The sequence below is a fragment of the Xyrauchen texanus genome, chromosome 37 (genome assembly GCF_025860055.1).
Source record: "Xyrauchen texanus isolate HMW12.3.18 chromosome 37, RBS_HiC_50CHRs, whole genome shotgun sequence".
NCBI classification, from domain to species: Eukaryota; Metazoa; Chordata; class Actinopteri; order Cypriniformes; family Catostomidae; genus Xyrauchen; species Xyrauchen texanus.
The window spans coordinates 23,772,999-23,789,132 of record NC_068312.1 but is presented as its reverse complement, the minus strand read 5'-3'; the positions used below and the strand labels follow the sequence as shown (position 1 = coordinate 23,789,132).

The 16,134-nt window shown below is 37.4% G+C and overlaps 1 protein-coding gene and 1 long non-coding RNA gene across 5 annotated transcripts; one reads left to right on the top strand and one right to left on the bottom strand.

The window, feature by feature from the left end:
* Nucleotides 1-205: 205 nt before the first annotated feature.
* On the bottom strand, nucleotides 206-8,149 carry LOC127631098 (uncharacterized). Its single transcript, XR_007968913.1, has 4 exons — nucleotides 7,894-8,149; nucleotides 3,217-3,360; nucleotides 1,244-1,408; nucleotides 206-1,160 (listed from the first exon to the last, which is right to left on the bottom strand). It is a non-coding gene; the product is annotated as an uncharacterized LOC127631098 (long non-coding RNA).
* Nucleotides 8,150-11,153: 3,004 nt separating this feature from the next.
* LOC127630846 (neugrin-like) lies at nucleotides 11,154-15,019 on the top strand. Of its 4 annotated transcripts, none has more exons than XM_052108667.1 (4): nucleotides 11,154-11,215; nucleotides 11,394-11,600; nucleotides 11,673-11,783; nucleotides 14,412-15,019. In XM_052108667.1, exons 2-4 carry the CDS (start codon nucleotides 11,395-11,397, stop codon nucleotides 15,004-15,006), a joined length of 912 nt encoding a protein of 303 aa, XP_051964627.1. In that variant the 5' UTR covers nucleotides 11,154-11,215; nucleotide 11,394; the 3' UTR covers nucleotides 15,007-15,019. The 4 variants fall into 4 exon arrangements, with proteins under 4 accessions (XP_051964627.1, XP_051964628.1, XP_051964626.1 ...); XM_052108668.1 differs by having other exon boundaries at nucleotides 11,163-11,245; XM_052108669.1 differs by having other exon boundaries at nucleotides 11,193-11,211.
* Nucleotides 15,020-16,134: the final 1,115 nt, after the last annotated feature.

Sequence of the window (16,134 nt, the reverse complement as noted above, 5' to 3'; positions counted from 1 at the left end):
CAGCGCTGAAATATTATTTTAAAAATCTTTGTTGGTGTTTTGCAGAAGGAACAAATACATTTGGGATGGGATTCATTTTTGGGTAAACTATCCCTTTAACAGACATTATAGCATTATAATCTTGAAGTAATTTTAAACAAAAAAAGCTGTTAGACCTCACAACCAGAACCAAGTTAAAATACACAGTAAAAAAAATCTTTGGTTGTAAATTTTGTTTTAATACAGTCTTGTTTGAGTCAGAATATTTATTCAGCATAAAAATTACAGCATGTGACAAGAATAAACAAAAGACAATGATGCCACTGCATAGGTATGAAAGCCAGGCAAAAGTATTACAAATAAAAAAAGCAACAGCCTTTCTCACAAGAAATTAAATTAGAAGTGAAAATAAAGGGAAACATAAGCATAAACAACGAACATATTTCTCTTAAGTTTGTCAAAAAATATTTTTCATATTTACATGGTGATTTCACAATTGACATGTTAATGAGAGGGTGTTCATGCATTCTTTAATGTGCTTTGTTTATTCTGTTAATTTTAACTGTGCTTCGATTGTAACAGACAAATCAGACATGGAGAACATCAGGCAAGCCATGAGAAGAACAGATGTTAAAGTATAACTGACAGTACTAACATTTCTGACCATTTAAATGATGTGAGGTCATGATCTTTTTCTTCTTAATTATTGAAGAATTGGAGATAAAAGTTCAGATAATAGACAGGTTATAAAAATAATACAGCACATTAGACTTTTGCATGCACTCTGATAAGGTAACTGCTTTGATATGAATAATGGCTTAGCAATTAGACAACGGACAGTCTCAGGCAGCCAACAAGCACAGAGAAAAGCAGCTAAGCAGGAGGTGATGCATGCAAGAGCATCAAATGACAGCATGTCAGGAAGGAGTGAGAAGGGATCTGCTAAAGAGTTCAAGGAGAGCAGAGATGAACATCTATGCAAGGGACATGGTGTATTCGAGCAGCCAGTGGGAGTTCATGAGTTCGGTGGTATTGTGAAGGTCTTCCTGCTTGATGCGGCCCTGTGCTCTCACCTGCATGGACTAGGCCATTTCTTCTTTCTCTTCAGGCAAGAAGAACCATCCCCCATCACCGCGTTTCCTCTGCATAGCATGTCAGTGACCTGACTCATGAAGGTATTTCTGAAGGATAGAGCTAGGAATCAGTGTGGACATGGACCATGATTGAGAGCAAGAAGTCTATTATGATATTCAAAAAGACACACCATTCTCTCTTTAGGGATCTTGCCCTCAGCCTCCAGCTTGGCACGGGCTGGTCGTCGCTTTAAGGTACGATGATTGCTTGGCATCAACATACAGTGGCTCCTCTTCAAGCATCTCAGCCCCTGGCAAATGGATTCACTGTATAGCTGGAACAGCACCACCACCACCTGCCACCATCGTCCAGAGTTTGTAAGAGGGGGGCAAATAGAATTAATTCAGTCTGCTATCTCAAAAGGAGCAAACGTAATGTGCTTGCAAATGTAATGAATTCTATCAATCATCGGCAGGCGCTGCCTGTATTTGTTTTACTCAATCAGGCATGAGCTAATGTATTATGGCCAAAAATCTTGATGACAAACTAGCGTGAGTAAAGGACACAGAACTGCTGAGTTGATCATTTGCGATGAGACAGCTGGCAGATATCAACCATACACTTTAATCAGTGCTAAAGATTAACACACAAAGTAAAGGGAGGTTGCACATTTCCACATGCTTCTGAGTAAATCATCAAATTCTAGGAAGATTTCTGAAAGTAGAAATTTTCCAAATTTGATGAAACCAAATTCTTTTACATCAGGAAAAAATATTGATACAGATCTTAATACTTTCAGCAGGTTGGATCTGTATGTGAAAAGGCAGTCCTGAAAGAAAGATTCGTTTTTAAGGGTAGTTCATCCAGAATTTAAATGTATTTACCTGCATGGATATCTTTTCTTCTGTGAAACACAAAGGAGACATTAAGGCCCTAGCACACTTATGGAGAAGTGAGTCTTCGTTCTTCGTTCAAAGCCCAAAATATGTTTGAAACAGCTGAGCAACAACATACTGTTTGTGAACCATCAGACACAGGCTACACTGCTGTAGGAGCCATTTAGAGACCATACGACTTAAGACTACATGTACAACATAAATAATATGACATATTATCCATGACTTTGTGCCCCTTTCAATTCACATGAGATCAGTAAAAGAAGCTTTTTAAGCTACTGGATGATGATTTAAAGTAATATATATGCAGTAGATAATGTGTAAATTTGTTTTGAGTTGATTTGATTCCTTTTGTAGACTAATTAACCAAACAAACAAAAAATCGTATGACAAATGTCTCTACGTGAACGATCATAAAGATGTAGGTAAATTTGCACCAGCTTGCTAATAACCATGCACACTGACGTGTTTACGTTGACTAGTGATGGATCATTCACGAACGAGTCGGCTCTAAGAGTCGGCTCTTGTAGGTGATCGTTGGGAGCCGGCTCACATATCAGAAGATACAAATCTATTTATAAAAATATTTCATCAAAAGATTGAAATGAATATAATTAACTAATTTAAATAACGAAAAAATAAATAAAATAACATAGGCCTAAATGCTCAAGCGCACACACATGCGTTGGGACTGTCTGCTCAGACTAACAGACTCACCTGTTGTTTCTGTCAATCAGACACGCAGTGTCAACCAATGAACCAAAGATGAGTGATGGAGGGCGGAGCTAACTTATTATGTTGTTCAGATTGTATTCGTTTTGAATTGTTACATTTAAATGCACTTTGTTTATATACATTAAAAAAGTTATACTATAAATGCACATGTGTTATAGCATGCTTTGGGTTTATATTTATTTCAATGTGTGGGATGCTGCAGTTTTGCAAATTGTCATTTATTTTTCTTTGATATGGTGCAATATTCTATTATCAGTACGGCCGCTCGCTACACGCATACTATGCAGTCTGCGTAGGGCACCAACTCCCTAGAGGGGCACCATCTTACCCTAAGAGGGCACCAGAAAAGCCACCGGCTGCCCTTACTCGCACGTTATACATTATTCAATGACTCGAAAGCAGTTGCGGAACACAGACGATTGCTTCACGCTCATATCACACATTTTTATCACAGCATGCACACTGCCACACCTGTGATGATTAATGAAAGGGACGATATTAGCTTGTTAGGTACCTCATCAGGAGTTCTTACCATGACCGGTTCACCATGTTGCCAGATATTGGCAGAATAACAGTGTCTGTGTACTGTCCGCTGTTCGTTGTTGAAGTGTTAGTGGGCCTGCTGCCTGGATGTTCTGAATTCCTGCCAGAGTGCCTGCTGGGATGGTGATCATGCCTATGGAAGAGGGAGAACAACAAGTTCCAACCTGAATAACCTTGAATGCAGGTCATCTTGTTTGTGCAGGGTTTTGTGTATTTATGTTTCAAAGGGAATGTAGTTACTGTATGTTAAATGTCATTTTAAAAACATACTGCTACTTGTTCTAAAAGGTTATAGCTAATGGGATAGTTCGCCCCAAAATGAAAGTCTGTCATAAGTTACACACCCTTTTGTTCCAAGTCTGCATATTTTTTCTTCTTCAGTGGAACACAAAAGGAGATTTTAGGCAGTATGTTAGCCTCAGTCACCTTTTATTTTCATTCCATCTATTTTTCCATACAATGAAAGTGAATGGTGACAGAAGCACCAGTCATTCGGCCTAACATCTCTGTTTGAGTTCAACACAAAGTCATACAGGTTTTAAAAACATCAAGAGGGTAATTAAAGGTTTTATGGATGAACTATTTAAAAATGATAACTCTGTCTGATAACTCTGAACATGTCTGATAGATAATCCAGGTGTAATTAGGCTGTGGATGCACCGATACCACTTTTTCTCTGCTGATCTGATTCTGATACCTAAACTCTAAGTATTGGCTGATCCAATGCAAGTTTAGTTTTTGTTCTTAATTAGTTTATAATATCTATACCTCACTGTGTGGAACTAGTTGTGGGTACTTTTTCATATGTAAAGAAACACAAACCTCTAACTGCATATTATTCAATATAAATCTAAAGTCTATTAAGAAAAACTTTATTGTTGACTTGTCTACTGGATAATGTAGCAGCACATTTAACAATAAGTACAGTGAAACAATAATTTGTAAACAAATAATAATAATAAAAATAATTATTAATAACTTTAAGAATTTTGTAATTCAATAGTATACTTGTAGTATATATGTAATATACATGTAGTAAAGTCTATAATGTACTTTAAAACCCTCAGGGTTTTATTTTGACCATCAGATTATTCCAGGAAGACCTGTAAGTTACTGTATGTTGGCTAGTTCACAGTAGTTTAATTCCCTTATTATTTAAAAAATGCTGAAATGCTCCTCATGTGCCATTGTAAAATGCATGTTAAAAGATAACCGAACTATTGAGCATCTACGGTTGAAGTCAGAAGTTTACATACACTTAGGTTGAGTCATTAAAACTAATTAAACCACTCCACAGATTTCATATGAGCAAACTGTAGTTTTGGCAAGTTGGTGAGGACATCTACCTTGTGCATAACATGAGTAATTTTTCCAACAATTGTTTACAGACAGATTGTTTCACTTTTAATTGACTATATCACAATTCCAGTGGGTAAAGTTAACTGTGCCTTTAAGCACCTTGGAAAATTTGAGAAGCCTTTAGGCAATTAGCTTCTAATAGGCTAATTGGAGTCAACTGGAGGTGTTTTAAGGCCTACCTTCAAACTCAGTGCCTCTTTGCTTGACATCATGTAAAAATCAAAAGAAATCAGCCAAGACTTCAGAAAAGAAATTGTGGACCTCCACAAGTCTGGTTCATCACTGGGAGCAATTTCCATGAATTACATTCATCTGTACAAAAAATTGTACACAAGTATATACACCATCGGACCACGAAGCCATCATACCACTCAGGAAGGCGATGCATTCGGTCTCATAGACATTAACGTAGTTTGGTGCGATAAATGCAAATCAGAAGATGCTGTGAAGATGCTGGAGAAAGATCTTAATTTTTGGTGAAATGTTCTCTGGTCTGATGAAACAAAAATGTAACTGTTTAGCCATAGTGACCATCGTTAAGTTTGGAAGAAAAAAGTTGAAGCTTGCAAGCCGAAGAACACCATGCCAACTGTGAAGCATGGGGATGGCAGCATCATGTTATGAGGTGCTTTGCTGCAGAAGGGACTGGTGCATTTCATAAAATAGATGGCATCACGAGGAAGGAAAATGATGTGGATATATTTAAGTAAAATCTCAAGACATCAGCCAGAGAGCTAAAGCTTGGTCGCAAATGTGTCTTACAAATGGACAAATACACAAAGCATACCTCCAAAGTTGTGGAAAATGGCTTAAGGACAACAAAGTCAAGGTATTGGAGTGGCCATCACAAAGCCCTGACCTCAATCTGATTTGTGGGCAGAACTGAAAAAGCATGTGAAAGCAAGTAGGCCTAGAAACCTGACTCAGTTACACCAGTTCTGTCTGGAGGAATCGGCAAAAATTCCCACAACTTATTGTGAGAAGCTTGTGAAAGGCTACCCAAAACGTTTGACCCAAGTTAAACAATTTAAAGTCAATGCTACCAAATACTAAGAAAATATATGTAAACTTCTGACCCACTGGGAATGTGATGAAAGAAATAAAAGCTGAAAGAAATAATTTTCTATACTATTATTCTGACATTTCACATTCTTAAAATAAAGTAGTGATCCTAACTGACCTAATACAGGGAATGTTTTCTACAATCAAATGTCAGGAATTGTGAAAAACTTGGTTTAAATGTCTTTGGCTGAGGTGTATGTAAACTTCTGACTTCAACTTTACATCTGATATCTTGTGGAGCACACATATATAGTGCACTTCTCTTAGGGCTAAAAATAGCAGTGCATCACGACCTTCACGTGCTATGTTTGTGTCAAAAAAGAAGAGCCATTCACTAAAACGCGCTGCACATGCACTCTATACGTTTACTTATTAAATGCAGCCTTTTGCAATTCACAAAGCTTTTGCATGTCTTTAAGAGACTTTAAATTAAATGCCTGAGTCATATGTACTAGGAGCACAAGTCTCTACCATCCACCAGCTCCGTGATGTCGTCATGGAGTGGAAGAGGACTCCAGTGGCAACCTGTGAAGCTCTGGTGAACTCCACGCCCAGGGTTAAAGAAGTGCTGGAAAATAATGGTTGCCACACAAAATATTGACACTTTGGGCCCAATTTGGACATTTTCACTTAGGGGTGTACTCACTTTTGTTGCCAGCGGTTTAGACATGAATGGCTGTGTGTGGAGTTATTTTGAGGGGACAGCAAATTTACACTGTTATACAAGCTGTACACTCACTACTTTACATTGTAGCAAAGGGTCATTTCTTCAGTGTTGTCACATGAAAAGGTATAATCAAATATTTACAAAAATGTGAGCGGTGTACTCACTTATGTGAGATACTGTAAATATATGTCCTATTTATATTTGCACATGTATTTTGCTATGAGTATTCCCAAAGCCAGCTACAATTTTTATAATGTTTGGATTCATGCCTGGATAATATAACACAAGGTACTGTGATACAAATACACGTGGAATAGTCCACATTGCAAATAACACGTTTAGTGCAGTATACAATATGATGCATACAATTTTAAAAAATATATAAGAAAACACTGGCTCACTGTCTTTTCTTTATTGAAATTATTGCAATATTGTGTTATATTATCCTTAAGAACAATAACACTAGGCTATTAATGCTAATAGGTCTAATAATTGAATCTGCAATTGAGGAAAAGTGTAGGGAAATATGGTACAAGTTTTTTTGATTTCACAGCACAACATGGCAGAAAAAGTCATACATGCAGTGTATTCATTCCCTGTCTTTTACTATTTTTTTATTTTTCTTTGCCATCTAAAAAGGTAAATTCACTTACTGTAGAGAGAGAGAGCCTTAAGAAATGTTTCAGTGTTTACTGGTAAGTTGTATTTTAGATTCCATCAGCTATTGCCTTCCGAGCAGATCTTTCGAACTCACGTTTGTCAAATGCTCCGTTGGAATGAAGGCTATACAATGCTTGAAATAGCCAATCAACTGAAGATTTCATAAAAAGGTGTAAACTACAGTCTTCAAAACAAAGGACAACTGGCTCTAACGAGGACAGAAAGAGATGTGGAAGGCCCAGATGTACAACAGAGACTCGTTTGAAAAATGGACACCTCACATGTCCTCAGCTGACTGTCTGCAGCTGTACTGTTGTCATGGTGCCCTGAGCCTGTGGATTGTCCCTCACCATACCTTGTACTGCATTATCTGTTACAGCTGTTAGATATGTACTGTATTTTTACACTTCTAAGTACAGATAAGCACCTACTAATATTATACTTTCTAGTTTATAATCCAGACTGTCTATCTCAGAGAGCTATTCTGTGAAATTCTAGTGTGCCCATAAATGCAATCAAAGACGAATGAAAAGATGCAAGGCAAAATAGACTTCATATGCATTTGCCACATAAACTATAGGATGTTTTTATCTTAGCTGAGAAAAAGGCATGTCATTTCACCAGGAGAGCATGCTGGAGTTGGAAACCACTTCCTGAATTAATTTACTCTAATGCTATTTTAAAACAGAAGTGCACCTGATACAGATCTGCATAGAGTTACATTTCTGGTTTCGATAATTATTAAAAAATTCAGGGGAAAATTTAAATCACACACACTTGTGATGGTTTTTTTTTTTCAAGAAATTCACTAAAGGGAAACCTGTTAGTTGGCATGTTATTAGTTCTTATTTTGCAAGTCGCTTGGATAGAAATATCTGCTAAAGCTAAATGATTAATATAAATGTAGTTGGATTTTACCTGCTGCTGGATCTGTCCATTGGCAGACTGAACCACTATTTGGTCTCCACTGGTTGACGTAGCTGTATACTGCTCCATCTTTCCTTCCTCACTTCATCTGTCATTTAACAAAAAATAAATAATACTAGATTCTTCAATGAGATGCAAGGCATTTTCAAAACCATCCAGCTACTTATCATTAAGTGTATACACAGCTGGTGGACTTCTATGAAATCAAATGATGTTTTGAAGGGCAGGTTGAGGGCCAGTTCACACACAAAAGCCCTTGACTGCAGGTTTGGGCATGAGTCCAGGTGTATTTTTAGACTTAATGTTTCCTTGTTGAGGGCTGATAGCAAGACTTACTATAAACTGCATGAAACATGTTCCCTGCATTTTATATTACCCAATGTATATTATAAAGGTGCTTCTGATGTTTTAGTTACATACACATAGTCTGCGATACACATATAACAACACTGGCTAAGTTAATTAATAATTGAGCAGATATATCTTATTAGGCTCGTTTGAGATTAGCAAATTCTGCACAGAACCAATCACAGGTAATCAGCGGCAGGTGCATGCCGGTTAGAAATCTGTCCCGTCTTGCGGTGATGTCATGGTGACATATGCCAAACAAAAGGTCTCGTGAGAGCGTGACGCGCGCAGTTGTAGTCAAGCGGCGCAGTTAGATTTTTCCAGCTGCGCAAACTGCAAGCATGATGGGAAACGACTTGGTGACGACGCATCTTAATGCTTATTGGATTAAACAACTGTGATATTTCGTTCTCTTCCAAATAGGCTTGTGTGAGATGCCTAACTCCTCGGCTGCAGTCAGAGGAGTGAAATACGAGCTGTCAAGTCTGACAGGTCTCACGTCTCGTAATGCAGTGGTCGGCAACCTTTTATTATTTAAACTTAATTTTCCAGGTAAATGGCTGAGCCGACAAACCCCCGCAAATGTATGCGATTTTCACCTAGTGGAAATGTTTCACTTTTTTTTTCTAATTTAATCGTTTATTTTTCATTACAAATGGTAGCTATTAAACAGTTTGAGCGAATTTTTTTTACAAAACCCATGATCCTATATAATCATGATCCTGCATGTTAATTTTCAGAGCATCTAAAATGCTTTAATGAAAGAAACCTTGTCCTTTTGTGTTATGAGTTAACATAATGCCACAAACATACTTATTTGATGACTGATCACGAAATTGAGTGGAATCTTAAATATTTCATATATTATGTAATTGTAATTATGTAATCACTAGCAAGCTAGCAAGCAACAGCGTGAGAGAAGCTGGCTATTTTATTTATATGACGTTTTTCCACACCTGCATTCCAATCTACACCTTGATGTAATCCTCCCTCATGATCAAGCAGCGTGTTTTCATGAGCTGAATGGGAGGATAAACACTAAAAGCGTGACGAGACTCGCGCTGCGCGTGCAAGCCATTCGCATCACAAGCGAAAACAAAAACGATTATTTCCAGGTTTATTTAATATTTTAATAATTCTTTTTAACCCCACGATGTTTTCTCTTTTAATCGTTTAATTCGGATTAGGTTGTCATCCGCGCAGTCTGACCGAAGCATTGCGGGCGCGTTTACTCGTGCGAAACTGAAGCCCAACCTGCTCGTGATGCGTGAATGTCTTGCACGTGCTGCACGAATCCGTTGGGTAAACTGAAGTCTCGTGACATTTTAACTTTTTGAATAGCCTCACATTCAGCTAATGAAAACACGCTGCGTGATCATGAGGAAGGATTACGTCAAATGTTGATTGGAACACAGGTGCAAATTTATATGATTAAAATAGTCTACTGCTCTCACCCCAGTTGCTGGCGTGCCAGTGATTACCCATCCACGTGCCATTGCTGGCACGCGTGCCATAAGTTGCCGAACCCTGTTGTAGTGGATCAGACGCCTTCGAGATTAAAGGCAGATATCGTTCATGCCCTTGCTGATAAAGTGAATATAATTTAAATGATGTTGCTTTAAATTGAAATAAATATGATGAAAAAAGACACTCAATATACCTGTCCTTTAATTTAGCCAAGACGTGTCTTTCAATCCATTTTAAGTTTAATGAAGACACATATTTAAGATATTTCATAAATATAAAAAAAATCCCATATCCCATTCAAATATCGCACTGTCAGAGTGTTGGGAATATTCACAGATAATATACACATAAAACATAAAATTAACATGATACATTTTTGGCATTTCAAACGAGCATAGTGTTGCGGACAAAATGAAATGAGCCACACAGAAAAGAAAGGGGGCTGGCTCGGCGCATGTGATCGGCGAACGGAACCGAGTGCATCCGGGAAAAAAAAAAACTTTTTTTAATTAAGCAAAAATCTAAAATATAAAAAAAATGGCATTCAAATTACAATCAATCAATAGCCGTGAAGGGACGAAAGGCTTAATGGGGGGTTCATGGAAATTAAGCTGCTGATGAGTTAGCGAAGAAGGCTTTAAAAATAAATGAAGAGGATATTGTACCACTAGGTAAGAGGGAAATAAAATCTATTATTAAGAAAAATATTAAGAAAGAGTGGCAAGAAATATGGGATAATGACAAGAAGGGAAGACTTTTATATAAGCAAAAATAAACTGGTAGAAATGAATAAATGTATATGTGACAGAAACATGAGGTAACTAGGCTAGATTAAGACTTGGTCATTGGCTTTAACAGGAATCCAAGGAAATGATTTATGCGGAAAAAAAAAACTGTAGAGAATGTCATATTTGATTGTAGAAGGAATATACAGGAGAGAAGGGAATTAATACATTATATATATAAAAAAAAAATAATAATGGACATAAAGATAGGGATTAGGAGTATCTATTAGGAATAGAGGTTAATAGAGATAGGTTAGGATATAGGGTTTTAATACAATACATGTATAGGACAGGTTTGAGTGAAAGAATTTAAATATGTCAAAGAACAGATTTGTGTTGTAATGCGTCAGTCTGTATCCAGAGGGACTCATTGTGGAAGCTGGAGCAGCTGAACAAGCAGCGCCAGCTGACACCTGGGTCATGATGGATGTAGCCTTGGTGTAAACGAATATATTATATATATATATATATATATATATATATATATATATATATATATATATATATATATATATATATATATATATATATATATATATATATATATATATATAAAAAGCGAAAAGCATGGAATACGATCCATTAAACTGAACAGTAGGTGGCGGCATGAGCTCATGATACCAGTCCGGCAATAAAAGAAGAAGTCTTATGGGGCGTGGTTAAACCCAATGCTTTCGGAGGCGAAATGTCACAGTGAAGAGCACGAGGTGTACGTGAGTCTGTTCGCACTGTTCACAAAATGTGTAAATAACATATTTCACATTATTATTATTTTTAATATACTTAAAGTTGTTGGGTTACGACAAGCTGCGATCAGGTTTTTGTGGCTGTGACATTTAAGTGATTTATGTTTTGTAATAAGGCAGTTAGACTTTATTTTTCTAACAACAGAATGGTCACACCTTGGAGAATGGCCCATATGCTGGCCACTCTCCTATCACCTGCTACTTGCCAGGTTTGTCGCCATGTTAGCCGAAATACGCTTGGGCGGGTGTCTCAGAGGTATTCTGATTCCCATCCAAAACAGAGACAACAGGATGATATGTTTGAACAAGATGATACGGATGCAGTGGAAGCCAAATTGAAGTCTGTTGTGAAGTGAGTCCCTCAGTACACAAGCACAAAGGCAAACAATTCTGTCCTCGTGCATTAATGTTGTTTTCAATGCAGTGAAGAGAAGAGAAGGCAAAAAGCAGCCAAGTTCCACAAGATCAAGAGGCAAATGAACAAACCTGGAGCGGCAGAGAGAATACTCAGCTGGAAAGCCATTGAGCAGATAAGGTATCCGTGTAATTCAGTTCATTAATATGCCTGAATTCATAGATTTTCAATGTTGCCCATTTATGCATACATTTGTGGTGTACCGTTGTTGACTTAAACAGTACAAATAATTGAAATCCATAAACAAAACTATGCAAGATATAAAACAAAATGTGACACAGGCTAGATAATAAGGTATGGGTAGCCTAAAAATTATTTGCTCACCCTCATGCCACCCCATATGTGTATGACTGACTTCAGCAGAACACAAACACAGATTTTTAGAAGATCTCAGCTCTGAAGGTCCAAAAAGCACATAAAGGCAGCATAAAAGTATCAGTTTGACTCCAGTGGTTAAATCCATATCTTCAGAAGCATTTTGATAAGTGTGGGTGAGAAACAGATAAATATTTAAGTCCCATTTTACTATAAATCTCCATCTGTGACCAGCCGCAACCAGTAGGTGGTGATATGCACAAATAATGTGAATTCCCACAGCTGTGCCACCTACCCTGTACTATTTTTGGGAGTAGCATACACCCCCACTAAAGCAGCAGACACTCTGGGAATGATGATCCTGCTATTGGAAAAGGTAATGAGGCATCAGCGAATACATTGTTAATTCAGAGTCAGGGGGACAGAGCTTCAACATCTCTAAGTGATTGTGAGATTTCAACTTGGTATTGGAGGGGGGAGTGTGGGCTAGGATTCTAAAAAATGTCAAGTCTATATCTAGAGATGCAAGGGTGCGTCTGATACCATTTAAGATTTTGCATCAATTCTTTTGGACCCCCTCTAGATTGTATAGGCTTGGTCTTAAAGACACACCCACCTGCTGGTGATGCCAATCAGAAGATGGGGACACAACCCATGTTTTTTGGTAGTGTGTTAAGATCCAATAATTTTGGTTAAGGTTCAGAGTTTTGTGTGATGTATTGGGCACTCAAATCAAAATTTTCCCCAGACTCTGTATTCTAGGCGATGGGACGTTTATTAATATAGGGCGTGGGTACATAAAGAATTGGGTCCTGGCTGGCGTTATGATCTGAAGACATGTCATCCTTAGGGGATGGAAGTCATCTGGAGCGCCCTCGTTTCGGGAGTGGTGCACAGAGTTTGGCAGTGTTCCAACAGGAGAGCTGCGTTTTGTTCGTTGTATCTTTTCTCCACTTTCACTCTCCCTGCTGTCACAACCAGGTCTTGCGATTGGTCGATTATCACTTCAATCATCATCAGTCAACTTTACGTCAGATCACGTCTATCGTATAAAGACCGGGAAATGGCGAAAGTAGAGCGAGCTGTTGTTTATTCCGCTTGTGCTCAATCTTTGATTATTTTTGCTAATAACTTGAGATTTACCACGTTTGTGTCCTTTTAATGAATGTTAGAACTTCTCGATTGTTCTCTCGCTACGTTTAGTCGGGAGGGAAGGGTATCAAGTTCATATAATTTGATTCCATGTTTATTTAATCTGTGACTGGAATCAGTACAATTTGTTAATAACAAAAGATTGTGAATTTACAAAAAAGAAAATGTGAAAGTGGAGATTTTTAGTAAAAAAAGACTTTAATATTGATCTGTTTCTCACCCGCTCATATCGCTTCTGAAGATATGGATTAAACCACCTGAGTTTTGGATTACTTTTATGCTGCCTTTGTGTTTTTGGACCTTCAGAGTTCTGGCCGCCAATCACTTGCATTGTTTGGACCTGCAGAGCTACATGTTCTTCTAACAGTCTTTGTGTTCTGCTGAGGAAAGACATACACATCTGGGAAGACATGAGGTTAAGTTAATGGTAGTTAATTTTCCTTTTTGTGTGAACTATCCCTTTAAATACAGGTTAGGTTATTTTACTGTGTTGGGTAGCAACTTTGTGCCCAATGTAAAATATGGGTCCCGAAGCATAACAAGTTGAGACCCACTGTGGTATTCGGTAGTTTTGATAGTTGTTGTGTATGTTCTGTTAAATAGGTGATCTAATTGTATTTATGATTAATAAAAATGGTGCTAGTAATATTCTGCGTTTAGGCATTTTAATTATTTGACAGTTAAAACTACAGCTATCTGGGATTCTGCAGTCCTCCAAGTGTCAAAAGCTCCCAGGTAAATAAACGCACACATGACAAGGCAAACATGAATAACCCATCTATAATGATACTAAGATCGTTTTAAGCTTTACCTCCACCAATTCACGTTAATACGGGCCTGGTGTTGCGTGCTCATGGACGTGCGCACAACAGCACCACTGCTAAAAAAAAAAATCCTAGGGGAAACACTGGATTTAAATAATTGTTATTATTAGTGCCCAAATGTCTCCAATCAGACAAAATAACATCCAGAGATTTTAATACAGGGTTCAAAAGGGGAATTGCACAATGATGAATTTCTCATCAATGAAATATTTAATAGCATAGCTTAACTAGAAAAAAATATATTCAAGACCGATATTTCAACAACTTTTAAGATTTGTATTAATTTCCATATCTTTCCAGACCTTAAATTCATAATTGTTTTGATTTCCACAAATGTTGAAACCATGTAAGTGTCTCTGAAATTTTTCTGTGTGCACGTTTTCTGATATATTTCTTGTGCCATTTAAAATTATCTGCTGCCATTCCAAACACTGACATTGTATGTCTCTTTACACAGATATTTAAAGCAGGAGTCCCCAGACGAATGGACTATACAGAAGTTAGCGGAGGGTTTCTCTGTAAGTCCTGACATCATCTCCAGAGTCCTCCGCAGCAAATTCGCCCCAACAACGGAGCGAAAGCTCCAGCAAGACTCTAAATTATTGCCCAGTATTGGGCAGCTGTCTTTCAGAGATGACAAAGCTGGACACTCCAGGCTACCACTGCCAAAAAATGCTACACCAGCCATACTTGCATCGGGAAACACAGGTGCACTAACAACACTGAGCAATGGAGTTCTTTCAGTGAAGGAGGGTGAGACAGGACTGATGCCCTCTGGTGGTAATGTCCCATCAGTGTCAAGAGTAACATCTCAACTATCGGCCACGCAGAAAGTGACACCTATTTTACAAGAGAAGCCTGACTATGTGCAAAAGACTACTGAAATGTACGTGGGAGATGCTATTGAGTTGGAAGATGAATGGGATGGAGTGATTCTGACAGAAGAAGAACTGGAGCAGATCGTGCAAACACTGCAGGAAAAGCCCAGTCCAGTGGAACAGAAGGGACAAGAGTTTTTTGACAGTGATGGAAACTTCCTATACAGAATATGAGTGATTAAAAGTCACGTTTATCAACTGCTGTCACTCTGGTCTAGAATGTTCTTTTGAATATTGATTACGAACATGAAAAATCAGCAGCTCATTTATTAAGAATGATAAAAAGGCAAACTCAGTGGGACAAATCAATGTATTTCTCAAATAGTTCTGTTACAAATATACAAAGCAAAAAATAACAGATACAATGTTGGGAATAGCTGACTGTATATATGTACAGAGCTTCACAATTAGCAAGGACACTGATTTTGCACAGCAAGAAAAATGTTACACCTCTCATAAATAAAAATGCTGTCACAAGTGAAATTGTTTTGCTCTATGCTTCAGTTGCATTGTGAACATTATTTCTATTACTACCCAAAGCATGGAGGGCAAACCAAACAAAATGAAACTTAATTTATCTGATATTAGTCTGTGCGTTAAGTAAAGGCAATATTGCCTAAATCTCAATTACAGGCATGCTTTGTTACTTCTGATTTATTGCCAACTGATAGATGAACTGTTTGTCTAAGCTCATGTCACCAACACTGGTCATTCTTTCAGAAATTAGATCTTGACCTTGAATTATTGAAGATGAGCTTGACATTTCATTAGAAGGCACAAACTGCCTCCATGCATGAATCAAAACGTACACTAGTCTTACATTTTTTTACAACTTAAGAAACTATTAAAAAAAAAAAAAAAAACTTTATAATGCTTTATAATAAACTTTTAAATGAGTCTTTGTAAATGAGATTTCTTTCTCTGAGAAAATAAGAGATTTTTTAATTAGGCATGTGTAACTAAACAATTAAACTACCAGAGAATTGGAAAAATGGCTTTTCACTGTGGAGCTGATATTTAAATACACACTTCCTAGAAAACACGCATTGCATCAGACTTGAAACAATTATCCATACAGAAATTACCAATTGAAAGTTGCTAAATCCTTCTATTGCATATGAATATTCAAAATGAAATTATATGATCAAAGAGTTCAGGCCACTGCATCTGTTCTCAGCTGTCGCTTGCTGCACACAAATGAAAATGATTGCAACTAATTGTGTGGCTACTCGGTCTCCATACAAATGCTGATACAAGAAATCAGAAACACGAAAATGTTGCAAGCTAAGTGAACCATTTTGT